Source organism: Amblyomma americanum, chromosome 3 (assembly GCF_052857255.1).
Source record: "Amblyomma americanum isolate KBUSLIRL-KWMA chromosome 3, ASM5285725v1, whole genome shotgun sequence".
NCBI lineage: Eukaryota > Metazoa > Arthropoda > Arachnida > Ixodida > Ixodidae > Amblyomma > Amblyomma americanum.
In genome coordinates, this window is record NC_135499.1 from 211,313,069 (window position 1) to 211,329,649 (window position 16,581).

General features: G+C 44.2%; 2 protein-coding genes across 7 annotated transcripts in view; one reads left to right on the top strand and one right to left on the bottom strand.

The window, feature by feature from the left end:
• Positions 1-499: 499 nt before the first annotated feature.
• On the bottom strand, positions 500-16,568 carry Xpac (DNA repair protein complementing XP-A cells homolog Xpac). 5 transcript variants are annotated; one of them, XM_077659851.1, is made up of 6 exons: positions 16,452-16,568; positions 14,920-15,053; positions 13,649-13,858; positions 10,224-10,386; positions 2,471-2,588; positions 500-685 (listed from the first exon to the last, which is right to left on the bottom strand). In XM_077659851.1, exons 1-6 carry the CDS (start codon positions 16,500-16,502, stop codon positions 534-536), a joined length of 828 nt encoding a protein of 275 aa, XP_077515977.1. In that variant the 5' UTR covers positions 16,503-16,568; the 3' UTR covers positions 500-533. The 5 variants fall into 5 exon arrangements, with proteins under 5 accessions (XP_077515977.1, XP_077515978.1, XP_077515979.1 ...); XM_077659852.1 differs by having other exon boundaries at positions 16,461-16,566; XM_077659853.1 differs by lacking the exon at positions 16,452-16,568 and adding an exon at positions 16,125-16,261.
• The window catches only part of LOC144125987 (zinc finger protein 532-like), a 39,225-nt gene continuing 37,955 nt past the window's right edge, over positions 15,312-16,581 (top strand). Inside the window, exons 1-4 of one of the 2 annotated variants that reach the window (XM_077659835.1) lie at positions 15,312-15,576; positions 15,709-15,864; positions 15,946-15,988; positions 16,070-16,180. In XM_077659835.1, the coding sequence (XP_077515961.1) occupies positions 15,416-15,576; positions 15,709-15,864; positions 15,946-15,988; positions 16,070-16,180 (471 nt within the window). In that variant the 5' untranslated portion in view covers positions 15,312-15,415. The remainder of the gene's footprint in view (positions 15,577-15,708; positions 15,865-15,945; positions 15,989-16,069; positions 16,181-16,581) is intronic. The other variant, XM_077659836.1, reaches the window with a different exon arrangement.

Genomic DNA, 16,581 nt, shown 5'->3' on the forward strand with positions numbered 1-16,581 from the left:
CTGGCTGAACCTAGAGCATCCACCCATCAATTTTGTTCCAGTTAATGCTGCAATTCTGTCCAACAGTTCCACGCATTTTGCATGCAGTCTGTGCATTGTGAATAGAGCCACACAAGAGTTCACTATTGGCATTGGCTTTTGTCATTACTGTGGCATATTACTGCAAAATGTAACACAGAATGCTGCAAAGCAGTTTGCACCCAATCAAAATCTTTGGAAGGCATGCAGGTAACGTTTTAGTCAGACCCTACTGTACTGAACTCGGACGTACAGTTGCCTTTCAATAATTCAAACTTCGAGTCCAAAGACTAGTTTGCATTACGTCAAGTTCTAATTAAGGGTAACCTTTTTGATGCAGAGTGTTGAGACTAAAGCGGTGGCTCAAATAAATTGGAAGTTTGAATCAAAACTCTACTGTATTGCCTTATTTATCAGCATGACGATGTACAAGTGGTCTAGGTAAACTTTTATTAGTGCCACAGAAAACTGTACACAAATATGCGAAATTAAAATTTGAAATTTATTGCATAACATTACATCTTCTCATAGCTCATTCGGTGACCACAGCTGGTGCAAATTTTGAAGTATTCATCACTCTCTTCATCATAGGACTCCGGACCGTAGCTGTGGACGTGGTTTTGTCCAATTGGCCGGTACAGACTACTCCTCACAGTCATTCGTAGCTCTGTAACAGGATGGGAATAAATAAGACTCTTCCAGCCTTTTTCTAGTTTGCACTGTAGCCTTCAGCACAAAATAATGCACTGAGGAGGGATGACTCCTCACAGGACAAGAGAGGTGGTTTAGGTGTCCTGCAAAGCAAAGTATCTAAAGCAGAGAACTCCTCTAAGATGACATCTCCCTTATTCACATAACAACCACTGACAAAACACGCAATATGAAAGAAGCATGAGTGGTAGCCATACAGACAAGCTGCATTCAAAACTAGTACAGTTCCTGATAAACGCTATTACTGTCCACAAAGGTGTCATGCATTGTTGAGAAAAAAAAGAAGGAAAATCCTGTCACCCAGAACCAGCTACCAGTGCTACTGACTCTAAGGAGAGCTTGCCTTGCAAGAATTTTGCCTTCCTTGTTTACAATCTCTATTGCTTGGCTTCAAATTTTTTGCGACATTTACTTCTTGAGCTGGCATGAGCAGATTGAATCACGTCATCTGACCCTTCCTAGCTTATGCAACTGCCATGCAGTCTTCAGAGGTTCTTGCATCGTTATTGCTGCATACATAGTATGGGTCTCAACTCGTGGCAGTGATTCGAACCATTGGTGATGTGCTTGTACCTTTATATACGTACCTCCCTTCTGCCCATTATTGCCACCTGTCATACCTCTCTTTCTTCACATCTCCTTCTCCCCAAGTTAAAAGTAGTGAAATTCAGGCTGACCTCGCATTTCATAGTAAATAAACCTTTCACAGTGAGCTAAACTAGTAAGCCTCTGAAATGTAGACTTTCGCTGGGGCGTAGGAGAGTACAGAAAAAGGATTAAACCTCTCTTGTACATACTGCACAGAAAGTAATACATGGTTGACTGCTGTATCTAAGCATGCTGAAATTGGGCTTATATCTAAGGCAGCGAAAAAATAAACAGTCACATTTCACAAGCTAGCAAATAACATGCCAGTGGCACCAAAGAACTCTATATAACCAATGGTTGAGATTCAATTCATGCCGAAAAAAAAAAAAGCTGCCTGCTGCTCATCGATGAGAAACATGACTCTAATATGTAACATTTACTTTTTACTAATATTTTGTTTCTTTTGAAGTACAATAAACCTATTCAAATGTGAGGCTGAAAAAAACTAGCTACAATTTCATTCAGCACAATCCTATCAGTAACACTCTTAGATTGGTTACTATCAGCATGTTTCCATTGAACAATATGCTCAACAGTCAAATGCTGCTTCACATGAGATGCTGCAGAAGTTTTTAATTATCAATTTTGTCACCAGTTTATGCTCATGCAAAAAGACAGTTTATATGGCTCTCTGAAGCAGCAGCATGACAAACAGACTAGTGCTGCACCTCACTTCTAGCACTTTTTACTAATTTAAGAATGCCTGCACAAAGCTCAACATTTCGAAGGTGACTTGCATACTCGTTAACTTTTGAAATGAGTTTTTCTCAAGTGCACACAGAAGAGCACAAAACATAAGATGCAACATTGTCAATTTGAAGACCTTCCACAGAACTGAAGAAGACATAACACAGTAAGTGAACATTAAAAGGATGGATAACTGAGCTAGTTTGTGCATACTTCAGGTTTGGATGCAGCAGAATCAAAAGAATGGGACGCAGAAAGGAACACACAGAACAAAATCTGGGTGTGAGCCAGTCTACGAACAGGACTTCTAGACTCACCACAAAAACTGTACAGCACAGAACCATCAAACAAGAAGCTTAAAAGGGTTTCAAAAAGGGTTTCAAGAGTGCTGCAGCACACTTCTCACCTTTGACGCGTTTGTTGAATGCCTTTCGTTTCCTCTTGGATCTCTCTTCGTCCCTCTTCTCAAGTTGCTCATCTAATGCTTCCAGGGATCCCCAGACTACTATTGCCCTTTCCTCAACCTTGAGAAGTGGGGAGAAAACAATAAAAAGCACTCGCTTAATTCATTAGAACAATAACCACACCACAGCCAAGTGCTAATGACGTAGAAGAAGAAAGAATGAAATGTTATGGTTTGGAAGAAGACGGAGATGAAGAGGAAGGACTAGTTGCATGGGCCATATAATACGACACATAAGCTTCAACAGGAGCTTCTGCTCTAATACTCATATATGTTCTTATAATTGCAGAAATGCCTTTTGACGGCCAGTTTTTAGAACATTATAACGAGAGGTCGAGAGTGGTGGGCAGCACTTGAGCTCTCAAAATCAGTTGTCCTTGGCGTTGAGAGTAGGAGATTATGACAAGAGGAAAGGCATATGAATTCCAGCAGCACTTTGATCCAGCATTTGGGAACATGGCAGAAAATATTTTGAACATTTTATAGTTTTACTTTCCTTACTTCAAGTGGAATTGGCTATGTCTACTGTGACTGAAGGCCTGGCCACTGCGACGGTGGTGTTCAATACACACAGTTTTCCATTATTCAGAAAATTTGAGGGATAAAATTTGTCCAAGAAGTAATCTGTATGGTCTCGGGAAATTTTAAGAACCAAAATTGTCTCACTGTTTCCAAACTGACAGTCTTAAAGCTGCTGGAGGGAAAAAAGTACTGAAAAAGCGAACTTTGGGTCTACCGCAGCGGTGGCCAAGTGGCTGAGCATCCACCTCGTATGCGGGAGGTGCGGTGTTTGATCCCCAGTGCCGTCGGGTACCCACCAGTGATAAAATGGGTACAAGCTTTCCCCTGGCCTGGTGCTCGGCTTCTTTAGGGTAAAATGCTTGAAAAATTGGTCTTTGACCCCACCTTGAGTAGTCGAAAACACCTTGTGCCATGGCACTCTTTGGCCACAGATGCTCTTGCGCCACAAAAATACATAAACATCAGAACTTTGGGTCTAATTGAGGGAATTTTCGGTTATGGCTCGGAACACTTCTCTCTCAGTGACTGGTTTACCTCAGAAAAACATCTCTCTCTGGGGAAAAGTGTCTGCACAACAAATGTGTACTATGCCCCGAGGCAAAGCACTCAGCTGACAAAAACTGACAGATGTGACACGGCAGGCAAGGTTCTTCCCTAACTAACCTGCAGGCATGTGTGAATTTTATAACGAGGAGCACCCTCCAAGAATTTTTTTCATATAAAAAAAACTGCATTCGCCCTCATTTTTGAGAGGAAAAATGTCTTGTAAGACTGGCCTTCGGCTTTGGAATCTTCAGAGGCTGGCGCTTAAAGGGACACTGAGGAGAAATTGAAGTTGGCTTGTATCGATAGAATACCAGCTCCTGATCACAAAAGCGCCGCTCTCACTGAAAACAAAGCTCTTGTAAGGTAGAAAATAGCAAGAACCAAAATACAGGTATCGCTACCACAGGCCAATCTCGCAAGTACAAGCGTGGTGACGCCATAGGACAAGAGATGCCACCTTGGAGGAATTTTCCATCCTACTTGGTTTCGCGAATCTCTGAGGCCGACAAAGGTAGGTTCCGCAGATCAATATTGAAGTAAGTTTTGTTTTAAAACCAATAGTGCACTTTTATCACACAAGGAAGGCAGGCAAAAGACAACCTGAATGTTGGAAGCAAAGAAAACGGATGCTTGGCGGCACCACAGGGGGCCAGGAGAGTTTCGATTTGTTATGGCGCTTCACGTCTATGAGCATTGCGTGCCCCGTGGTTTTGTTTTTGACGCGCTTCGATTTACAAGCGCCGAACAGCAGAGGAACTCCAAGTGCCACTTCAAGTGCTAGTTAACCTTAGAAGGAGCCTGTTAAGGCTTGTCAGATGATCGCCACGGTCGATGAAAAGCTATGATGGCACGATGGTCGGTGATCGTACAAGGCAGCACTTGTGTATTCGCACGCTTGCCCGGCGAAACATTCCTGGCTGTGCCAGTCAACATCAAACTACTTAACGGAAATCGTTTATTAGGGACGGGAGACAAGGTACAAGGCAGTTCAGAAAAATTGCTGATGGCCTAGCTCTCTTAGGCCAGGATATACGTAGCGAAAGCGCGGAGAGTTCTGCATCAGAAGAGTGCATTCACTAGATGCGCCTTTATTGACGGCTGTAACTTGAGCCGTCGTGGCGGAGCGGTAGCGTTTCCGTCTCAAACGCCGAAGGCCCTGGTTCGATTCCGAACCTCGGCACCGGACTTCTTTTCTTTTATTTAGTGAGTGGGCAGGGGGTTTCTGCGGCTCCCATGGATGTCGCCGCTGAATACGTTGGTTAGCGGTTAAGCGCAAGCTCTTTTAAGGCGCATTTATGCTGCGGCGAGGCGCGCGCACGCGCGCCCTGCACGGCGAAGTCACGTCGGTCAAAGCGAGACCCTCTATACTCCAACTGCGCTTGACCGCCGACGCGTTCGGTGGCTTCGGCGCACTCTGACCGCATTGGCGGGGAGATTGGAGCATGTATCTATTTCGCGCCGAGTGCGCCAGCCGCCGCCGGCCCGGCCAGACTGATTTGGCTCCGCGGCGAGGTGCGCGTTATATTCAATAGCTGCGGCAGTTCGGCGGAGCTATTATTTCCAAGCTCGGCTATTTTAATCCATTCACAGTACATATCTGAAGGTACATGCAAGTTGGCGAGAGAGCCAGATCCAGTGGACCCGTTGGATCTAGCGGAAGTTGTTGAAGCGTCGTGCACTGGCTTTGGTTTCAAGCCGCTGACTTTAAACGCGACCGCCCTCGAGCACCCATTTGTTTTTTGTGGCAAAAAATAAATGAACAACTTGGCCCATGCAACCGTGGGAGACCTCGACGCTGCCCGCTGCGCCGTGCAACCGCTCCGTTCAAGGAATCACAATCCGTTGGCCCCAAAGCCCCGGCCAGCCTCCGATGGGTGCAACGCACCCCTCGCGACTCTCCGCACTGGGGTTATGACATTTAGTTTGCAACGGCTACTCTCTGAGGAAGGGGGAAACCACCCGCCGGCGCCTAACCTAACCGTGCTCCCTCAAAAGCATCACACGCTCTGTGGGGCTGAGGTCGCTGAAATGCAGACCAGAGTTTTTGCGAGAACTACGTCGTCGGGTTCGGGAACGGGATCCATCGTAACGCTGGCAAGACGCCGGTGCAAACGTAAACGAAGCGACGGTGGCGACCCCCAATAGATGCCTTCAACGTGCGGCGGCGGTAGCTTTCATTTCGGCAGCTGCTAGACCGCACCGCTAGGCACAGAAATCACGGAGTCTCCGTTTATGTCACGTTTCACGTCACTCCGTTCTGTGTCGTCATAAGAGTTCTCCGTGTCATCATAAGAGTTCCCAAGTTTGAATCGGAGCGGCGGGAAAAAATTTTTCAACTTCGAATCCAAATTTCTTTGAAATAAATGTATCTTTCGCTCCCGGACAAGCGTCAACAAAGCCATGAAATGCCGAACTATCAGATATTGCTAACAAAAAAATTTTGATAGGGTTCTCCTCAGTGTCCTTTTGACGAAGAAGATGACGAGAAGCGCCGAACACTCTGAAGAGCACCGAACGCTCCGTCCCTCGTGCGTGCTCTGGACTGACTGCTGCCTCTGGTCTGTGCCTGGACTGTACCGCTGGTTGTTCGTGATGCTGTGCTTTGCAAGAGGTTCCTTATTACAAGTGGTGGAGGTGCCAACGATCCCCTTCACCTGGAGCTTCGCACCCGCGCATTGCCTACCCCCTCTGCAATGCCTGAGACCGTCACCCAAACTGCTCCACCGCTTCCGTCGGCTGTCTTCTGTTACGGTGCAGCGCGGCAGCGTGACCCGGCCATCCTCAACGGCACAGATGACACGGATGTGGAGGATTGGTTGGCCTCCTATGAACGCGTAAGCGCATACAATAAATGGGACGATAGGGTCAAGCTCACCAACGTTATCTTTTATTTAAGCGACGTAGCCAATCTCTGGTTTCGAAACCACGAGGCTGACATCTCAAGCTGGGCAGCTCTAAATACCAGTCTCACAGAAATCTTCAGCCGTCCCGCAGTGCGAAAGCTTCGTGCTGAGCAACGCTTGCGAAGTTGGGCCCAGCAAACCGGTGAAAAGTTCACCAGTTATATAGAAGATGTCGTCAATCTCTGTGAGCGTGTCAACCCTTCTATGAGCAAGGCCGACAAGATCAGACATATTATGAAAGGCATTGAGGATGATGCCTTCCAGATGCTCGTCGCCAAAGATCCCCAGACTGTCTCCGGTGTCATCGGCTACTGCCAAAGCTTCAAAGAGCTGCGCAAACAGCGCCTTTCCACCCGGCGTGCAGTCTTTCAGGAGGCCACACTTTCCAGCTTGGCTCTCCCAGAGGACAATGCTCTGGACCAACAGTCCTCCACACAATCATCCCCTCCAAGAAATGCCCATGATTCTATTCTCCACCTGCCTTGGCTTTTGGAATAATCTATAATCCTCTCCCATATTTTGGTAGACATATGAACACTCTTTTCCAGAGAGTTTGATCCTCTTGTCAGACGATGCACTATCTATTGAGAGGCCCATGGCTGTAGACATACAGAGGAAAAACATGACAGTTGCAGCTTGCGGGGAAGGCAACATCCCCACATACCTACCCCTCCTAAAGGGCACCAAGGATAATGCCATCCAATTTTCATTCTTAGTAAAAATCAAGTCTGCACCCCATTCTGGGCTTGTTGATGTTTGTCTGGCAACAAAAAATGTGTGTATTGCTGTGATAACTGCATTACAAAATTTTCCTGCCACTTGATTCAAACTTATGACATTTACACTGAAAAGACCTGTGATCACTGCTTAGACCTGAATGGCGGTGTGGCCCAGCTTCTGGGGTTTGCACCTAATAAAACAGGGCCATCACATTTCAGGTACTCGCAAAATTGGCCGGTGACAGCAATGCCCGCATTTCATTTTTTTCTGCCTTTCCTGGCTTTTCAGTGAAAGTGGTGTCTTTTGTCATTAGAATGCATTACTTATCGATACAGGCCACCTTCAATTTGTCCTCAGTACCCCTCTAAAGAAGCAGAGACATCAAAATTTATAGGTCACTTTTTTTCTTTTTTTGGCTGTAAATACTAAGTACCGCAGTACAACTGAAGCATGCAGTATTACTCACTAATGTGGCATAAATATGATGCAATAAAAAGTAATTGCTACATAGTAGTTTTAAGTTCAACTTTAAGTCGAGGACTAACACATCGCAACTACAGAAACAAAACAATGCAGTTGGTCAAGTGGGTCCACAAACGTGTCTCACACACATCTTTACCCATTGCTCTGCCGCCTTTCCTATCAACAGCCTCCACACATGCCATATTTGCTGCACCAAGCTGTCAGCATCACCAAGACAGTGACACATGCATTGGTGACATAGGCCAAGAATGGTTTGTTCACAAACCTCCCTTTATGCACCATGCTGATGCTGCTCACAATAGATTTTGAAAGTCCATCTAACTCACTGGCATATATAGGTACTTTAACAAAACTGAACTCAATAAAATTTGTTTTCGGCATTTCCTACAATTCATAACTGTCCGTGCACCTCCTCAAGCAATCAGCAAACTTTCCCCGTAGCCTTAAAATTGAGTGAAAACACTTGAACAAAATTATTTTGAGGAAAGGTCGACTGTGCAGTGCAAGAAATCACACCTATAAGGCTGCATGCTCCAGATTAATATCAATTACACTCGTTTTTTTAACATGCATTGAAATCACAATACAAGAACTTTGCATTTTGTTTTCTTCTACCCCTGTGGCCTGGATCAAACCCACAATCCTGTGCTAGGTAACATAATGCCATAGCCATAGTGGTGCGTTGGGCCATATATCAGTTTTACAGGCGCATTTATAACAGCCCGGCTGCCACCGCGCTCATACACATTCTATATCATACGTCACGATTAGGACCCGGAACTGCCTAAAGCGTCATTCCAGAACATACCCGCCTTTTTGCTGGTTCTACGTAGAATACTACCATTTTGTGCACATGTCTTCCCTCCTCCCCATGCTTTGAAAAAAGCGGTAAAGAGGACGAGCAGGTATGACCAAGTGACTGCAACACCAACAGGTGGCGAGTGAGCAGCAGACTTAGAACAGCAAGTCAGTACTGCATTGCACGTAGGCAGCATGCCATAAAGGCACCTTTGCATATCAAAGTGCAAACTATGCAGGCACTGCAGTGAGGAGAATGGCACGACAGTCCGGGAGTAGAGGAGTTAGTCGAAAAAAAGAGAGAGAGAGAGAACTTGCAACTGTTTCACACATCGGATGTGCTAGGGGAAGAGAATATGGTTGTGTCAAATGACAAGCCCTACCTCCCTCAACTATCTTGTTTCAAGTTGGCAACATTGATTTAGTGTGACATGCAAGGAAGTTTTTCAGCATGCAAGGCTACTGTTGTGGAGAGCAAAAGAAGTGCCAAGTTTTAGAACCTAAAAGTCTCATTTACATCAGCGGGCATCCAGGAGACTGCGCTCTCCATGCCTGACTAATGTGCCCGCTGCAGTGCAGTATACCTGCATACAGTGCAGGTATACTGCACTGCTCTTTCGTTTTAGCAGTATGAACACGTCGACTTTAGTGAAATTTGGGTTACAAATGCTATTTCATTTGCTGCTGAACAATAAAAGGTATTATTTTAATTCATTTTTTTTTCAAAGCACTTATTAAGCACATTTCTTTAGTCTAAATGCCTCCCTATTTTCTGTTTTTCAGGACCTTCATTTCTGAGCACGAGAGTGATCTCAAGTTGAGTGGTTCCTAAATCATATATCAATCATAAATCAATTCGCTGAGAGACCTTTTTCCTCTCATTATTTCTCATCCTGCTACTTAGATTTTGTCTCGGTTTGCACTATATGTGACTGCAACAGCATTCGTACTAATTCACTAGGCTTTCCGGCTGCACTAGCACAGCGTTTTGCACCTGCGCCATGTAAGCGTCCGTATTATATGAAAAACTTTCTGAATACTGCTTGTGTCTGTAGCGATGCACACTTGTTGACATGTATTTCCAGGCTCGTGTGTATTTCAACACAATCCTAAAATGGCCCAGTAACTGACACTCAGTAAATACACGAGTAAGTTTTAAAAAAAAATCCCTTGGCCGAGTCTAAGAATGCGACATTATATGCCATAGCTAGGAACAACATTTATATTAATTTTTTTTCTCAAAAGCAGAGTCTCGAACTTTCTAAGCATTAGGAATGATAACAACATACAACACTAAGCAGCATGAGAACTGGAAACCATTTTGCTCTACATGTGTTCCCCAAAGAGTAGCATCCTTCACTGCTTCATATGTGTACACTTTTAGACACGAACCAGCCAAAACCAGTCTGTTATCCAAGTTGAAAGCAAGCTATCAGCTTTGTGTAGAAAAATTTAACTACTTAAAGAAAACAAAAACGCATGTTTACACCACGACTTGTGATTAGAGGTGAAAGATCACCCTTGTAAGACTACTGCTTTGCATTTAAGGTGCCTTAGTGTTTTGCTAAGATCCTTCGCACAGTTCCTGCAAAACTGCCTAAAAGTTATAGCCTGTGCATATTTTATGAGCAAGAATGCCATGTCTCTGACCTGTCAAAGGACAGAAATATAATGGTGCATGTTTACATTTGTTTGTAATGCACAGTATAAACAGCGTCTATTACCTGGCACTTGAGGTAAAGCTTCATGTTGCCGTGAGCATGGTGTGGATTTGGCTTCAGAATGAATGGCAGTGGTGGCTCTCTCAGGTCAAGGTCACAGTCCTTGAGTAAGTATTCGTTCTTGCAGTCTGTTCGGGTAATGAGCTTGTGCTTGTCTTCCTTGTCCCTGCACAAGGTTGCAAGGACAAAGGTGTGAGGTGCATCGCTCCTTTCATAGTTCCTCATAGCTCCTGGGATCTACTGCAGTCGAATTGGCCAAGTCCGAAGGTCAATTTTCAACAACAACAAAAATGTGACGCAAATAGCATGCATTGCCAACAGCAACCGCAAATACATTTTGTGCAACTTACAAGTTCACTGCAAGCACTGAATAAAGAAAGATAAATGGGCTAGATGGTGAAAAATAGTATCAAGAAGCATCAGCGCACAAAACATTGAAAAAAGTTGCACCCATCTCAGCTGCGTGTCACTACTTTGCCACATCGTAGAGAACTGCAAAAGGAGGTCACTTCATGAAAAGTTGGACTCTTACAACCCAAGAGAGGGTAGAAAACAGTGCACTTCAGAAATATCAAACGTTACTGCACTTCACAAACACACAGCACTAGTAGTATTACTTGTACAGACACACTCGTGCAGGTATACTGGCTGTATTATGGAAATATTGAAGTATTGCTACACATCCTTTCGACGTGTAGCAAAATCTTTAAAAATTTTTCCATTCTCGCATCGAGCAGTTAAGACTGCTATAGAAAACAACAGGGAACACAGGAAAATGTTAATAGCAAAAAAATGCAAGCTTGTCGACAGGAGATTTGCGAATATATTGGTTGTTATAATGAAATCTTATAATATATGAAAAATTTGCGTTCATACTTTTTCCCGTTCAAAAATGGTATGAAATGGTTGAGAACAAGACACTGCAAGACTGGATAATTGCTGTGCACAGGGTCAAGTAAGCTTTTTTCTCTTGCTAAATATGTTGGGTATGTTGCACGTCCAATATTGTTTCTGACCAGTCTTCGTTCTAATTCACTGAGCATGCAATGTTTAGTAGTAGAGTTTGCTCTAAAGAGTCTAATTTTTTCTTTGCCAGTAAAGCCCTCCGCCAATCAGGTAATGCAAATCATTGATTAGGAGACTGACATCAACGGCTGTGTAATGCAGACGTGTGTGAGGCAAGGTCAGTGATTGCCTCAGTGTTCTGACGTGTGACGCCTGGCTCATTTTCCGAAGTTACTTTACTGCATGTGAAACATGTCTTTAAAAGTAGTTAAAATGTTCGTTTGCACATGAATTAGCGTGTGAGCGATAGCTCTGCAAATAAATTGTTTTGGAGATGAAGCATGCGCTGTAATCAGCATCCGCTTATCTCATGGTAGTGATTAACCAAACTAGAGCATTTTTTTCTATTAACCATAAGCTAGCAGCTGGTAGGCACATTTCGTGCATGTTTTGTTTTTCTCTCCAGCCTCGCATATCGCTTTAAGGGCACTTTATTTTTGTTTAAATAAACATTATTTTCTTTATTATTCAGCGAAAAACGTAACGAAATCCAAACTTTTTGACCAACAAAATTGTGTGCACCGATCTGCTCAGCCATCCAACAAAATTAAGTATTTTGCAAAAATGATCATGCAAAAAAAAAAAAAAAGTACTTTCCTCGAATTCCATGTCGTAAATGACCTTATCATTTACTTGCAACACATATTTCACCGTTACGGTAACAGCGTTTTCATCAGCGATCTGCTCCACAAAGTGAACATAATCCACTAGCAGTTATCCCTCTTTCAAGTTTGCGCTAAGAAAAAAATTTCACTGTCCACTATTTCTTTGAACCCATATCTCAGAGTGTACGTTTTCCTAATTCTCTGAAGCTCGTCAGCGTTCAAGCACTAGAGAAAAAAACACGCAACAGTGCAAATAGATTTGCAGGCAGGCCAACACGTGCAAAGCATCTGCAGAATTGGCCCCTTCGAAGAGGTAGCGAGAGCTACTCGCAAAGCTACTCAATGGGAGGGGTGACTAGCCTGGCCCGTCAATAATAAGGAGCTGGACAGAGAGGGCGCTTTTCACTGGCGCCTGCAGCGCCCCTTCGTGAAGCTGTGGTCCCCTATAAGCAATCTAGCAAACAGTTTTTCTTTATAATAAGTGAAGCTATCACCTTTTTGCTGTAGTATCAGATATATATACCAGACATTACAGCAAAGTTAAAATACAAGAAAATTAGTAAAATTAAATAAAGAAGTAAATAAGCAAGCTGAAGTCAATGTGTCTGTCGTCTGCGTATTCTCCGTTTCTTTGCTTGCTTGGTGCTGTCTGAACCATAATTCATCGGTACTAACTAACCTGGCTCTCAGCATTACTGAGCTCACATTTTGAAAGGCAGAATGAAGGTTTAGTAGGCATCAGTTGATATGAAGTATATGCCATAGAAACTAGACCTCAAAAAAAAGAGCAGAGCAAAAATACTGCAATGCTACACTTCTGACCCAGTGCTATATAGCAAGCGTAACATATAAATAATTAAGATAACTACCAGAATTACAAACTCCATCAGTGGGTTTGCCTCAACCTTTGAGCATCCTGAAGCAAAAGAAACTCAGAACTTCTGGCCGAATTGTTGTTGTGTATATATGTCATCAATGCAAAGCTTTAAAGCACTTCAATATAAAAGCGGGCTTGAAAGTTGGCATTTGAACAACGTAATACACATAACTGTCTTTGAGTTCTAAAATAAAACTCAACAAGCAAATTTAGTGTATAGAACCTAAAACAGCGCAAGTTATCAAGTTTCCAAAGATGCCTGATGCTGCACTCTGGTGCATTCCGCACTACATAAATTGGAAACTACGATATTGCGGAAATTTTTTTTATGCAGTTGCAGAAAGCAGCCTGAACAACTTCAGAACTGCATTCTCACTTCGTTACTCCTACTGTTACTACCTACTACTCCGGTAAGCAAAACTGTCCACTTTTTAATGACAAAGCACAATTGTAAATAGATGTTTTAAGGCTAAAATAGGCTGCCGGGATGGCGTCAGTACACTGAAAGAACCTTTCTCACCACTGTATGCATAAACTTCACACTGTGGCACCACGTCCACGACCAATCGGAATGCAACTTCCAGAGAAATTAACTGCCATAGGCAAACCCACAGTACAATGCACTGACACGAAACTGAGCAACAAATGATGAAAATTACAGCTGAGAACATTTATATTCCTCTGCACTTACACACGACACATGATGGGCACAGAACTGTGCCACATACGATGTTGCTTTTTTGATCTTTTGTTCTAATCTAAACGGCCGCTACTGTAGAGCAGTTGCCAGCTGTAACTTGCAAGGTCAGTCCAGCTACTAGCCAGCAGCAACCTCAACTGTTCACAAAAAGAAGCACCAAGCCCAACCCAGCAGGGGTTACCTGCATTTGTCACAAATTTCCAAGGCAAATTTCTCCAGCAGGAAGGAGAGCAGGAATTGCTTGCCACAGGTGGTGCATGTGGAATGCTCAGATGGCATCTCCACTGTTGTGGGCGTTGCCGTCTGTGAACTAGGTGTGGCATCATCATCGAGTAGAAAGCCGCCACCCGTGTCGATGACCCGCTGCTGCTTGGTCGGAGAGCCACCACTGCTGCAAGTAGGAAGATACAAGTAGTGTCAGCAACAGTGTGCATGTGTGACAGGGAGAAAAACTGAGCAATCTTCAACACAAGATGGCTAGAAAGATCAGTTCTGGGAGAATATTGCTCACAGAAGAGGTACAACATAGATGTTGTGGACTGAGAGGATGACAGTGGCAGCATTTCTTGTGTATATAACTATCACCACCATCATGTGCATTAGGGTTATATAAACAAAAAAGATCAAATGGTAAAGTCATAAATACCGTATTTACTTACACATTAACATACTTGTGTAAAAAAAATGGAAACTGATTTGGGTGGTGCCCTTATTACGCAAGGTAAGGTGCAGACTACTCAACATAGTTCACAGAAAAAAATTCACAATGACCATAATTTATAAAGCACTGACTCTTGATGAGGCTGAGTGTCTGGAAGGTAAGCACAATGATCGGGTGACTCAAAGTGATTGGTAATTAACCATGTCGTCTAAGCAGTGCACTAAGTGAACATTGTAGAAAAAAAAGCGGGGGAACAAAACACCAAAAAAATGACAACAAGCAGGCATCAGTGGAGATCTGTGAAGAAAATGTGGAGAATAAAGTAATACAGTTAGTGATGAAAAAGCAAAGAAAAACCTTCAAAAAGTTGTGCACAGGAACAAAGGCTGCATGAGAACTTGCAGCGCTGTAAATTTAATGAATATGCACCAAGAACAGATAATCAGCTTATAATCAATAGATAAATAGATTGCAGCACTGTTAGATGATTATTCCAGCAACTTCACTAGACTAACAGTACAACAGTCCACCACTGCACGGACGTAGGCCAACAATGAGGTGTGAAACAAGGAACCAGTTCACAAGTCCAGAACTCTGCTTTCATAACACGCATGCAAGTGGTTTCTTTGCAATGTTTGCACACAGCAAAGCAGACTATGCCAAAAGGGAAAATTAAATTGTTCATCAAGCATGCACGTAGGGTTGGCTTGAAAAATTGCAGCCAAAGCAGTTTTACGCGTATCTGGAGGAAACAAGAATTGAACTAACGAGTTGATAAGTCGAGTCCTTACCTTTCAGTAATACTTCTCAATGCCAACTTGGCCTTCCTTATTTGGATGGCGCGCTCGCGTTTTTCAGCAATTTTCTTTTTTTGTTCCTCTGTGAGCTCGGGCATGTCTGCATCCTTGGTGGCTGTCGACATTACCTGCATTAAATCAGCAAACATGCGTGGGAGTGGGGACTTAGTTTATTTTTCGCGAGCAATGAGATAAAAACGAAACAACTGCTTATGCGCGCCAGCCTACGAACAAAGGGTAACACAGGGATCGCTCGCAACGTGCTTTCACGCTCAAGGGAGCTAACGGAAAACGAAAGCCGCTTGCTTTAACATTTCCTTGCTCAAGCAGGCTCTCGAGATCACGGGCGCGGAGCGACGGTCACGCCGGCTAGCGGCAAAGCTGAATACTTTCCTAGGGCATCACGGTGCTGTGATGTGACCGGGCGCGTGAGCGCATAGAACGTTTGCTGAGCCTTCGTAATTTTTTTCTGGCCACGGTTGCAGTACCGATGCAACCAGCGTGCGGCGTGAGATGCTCCGTTCTTGGATGCTCGGCAACTTACGACAGCACTGATCAACATGGCGAAAGAGTGCGCTTCTTCAACTTTCCGTCACGACCTCACGAAGTTCAACGCAAATATATGTGGATTGACAATATCCGGAAAGCTAGGTAAGAGAGCTTTGGGTTTTGAGCGACCTAAACGCTGTTCCCGAGACACGGGCGGGAATATGGATCACGAACGTCGTGCGCTGAATGCAGTGCGCGGACGCAGCACTCAGATAATGGCATCTCTTTCTGCAGGGGAGATACCGACGGGGTTTGGTCGCCTACAAAATACTCCAAGGTATGCTCTAGACACTTCGTTGGAAATACCAAAGGAGAAGATCCGAGGACGGAAAACTACGCACCCACGATCTTCCCTTTCGTGAAAAAAGAGACGGCACAAAAGTATAACATGTAATGTCATGTTCTGCTAGCTTGTTGACTGTTTTGTTTCGCTAATTCATTGACTGCACCTTTCCTTTCACGGTAATGCAGGCATCTCGCGGCGAGGCAGCGAGCGAAACAATCCCAGCAAAAGGTGAGCGTCAAGCCAATGGAACAAAAACACTGGCTCCAGCTGTCCATTAAATAACTAAATTAATTAAATTTTGTCATTTAGCTCACAGAGGCAAGTGAAACACCTTCACTTGGTGGGGTAGCGAAGCATCCCTTACCGTCCTCCAACGCAGCCACTGCGGAACTCGCCGGTGGAGCTACAATGGAAGGACAGGTTCGCTCGTTTTTGGTGACGTGTTTATTTCTAACCTTTTTAACGACGACGTATAAGTGCTCTAAACGGCGAAAATTTTTGGCATCTTTTGCGATGCAAATCACAACAAGGGTGGCGAAAAGGCTGGTCTCCTTTGAATAGAATTTCGCCGGCCTAGCGCTAGCCCTTGGCAAAATCTGCCCTCGAGGTAGGACGGTGGGAGCAGCAGGATCAGCAGTCAGCACCGGTAGAATGCTCGACTAGCTAGGCAGAGTAGCACATAATAACGCACAGTTTGCACAGTTGCGACGACGGATCGTGAAAAGATGCGCTCAGTGCGCATGTGCTGTCGGTGTTGGAGGAGTGGCCACTTTCACTGCTTTCGCATTCGCGTTTGCTTGGTTTGCTTCGCACTGTGAAAG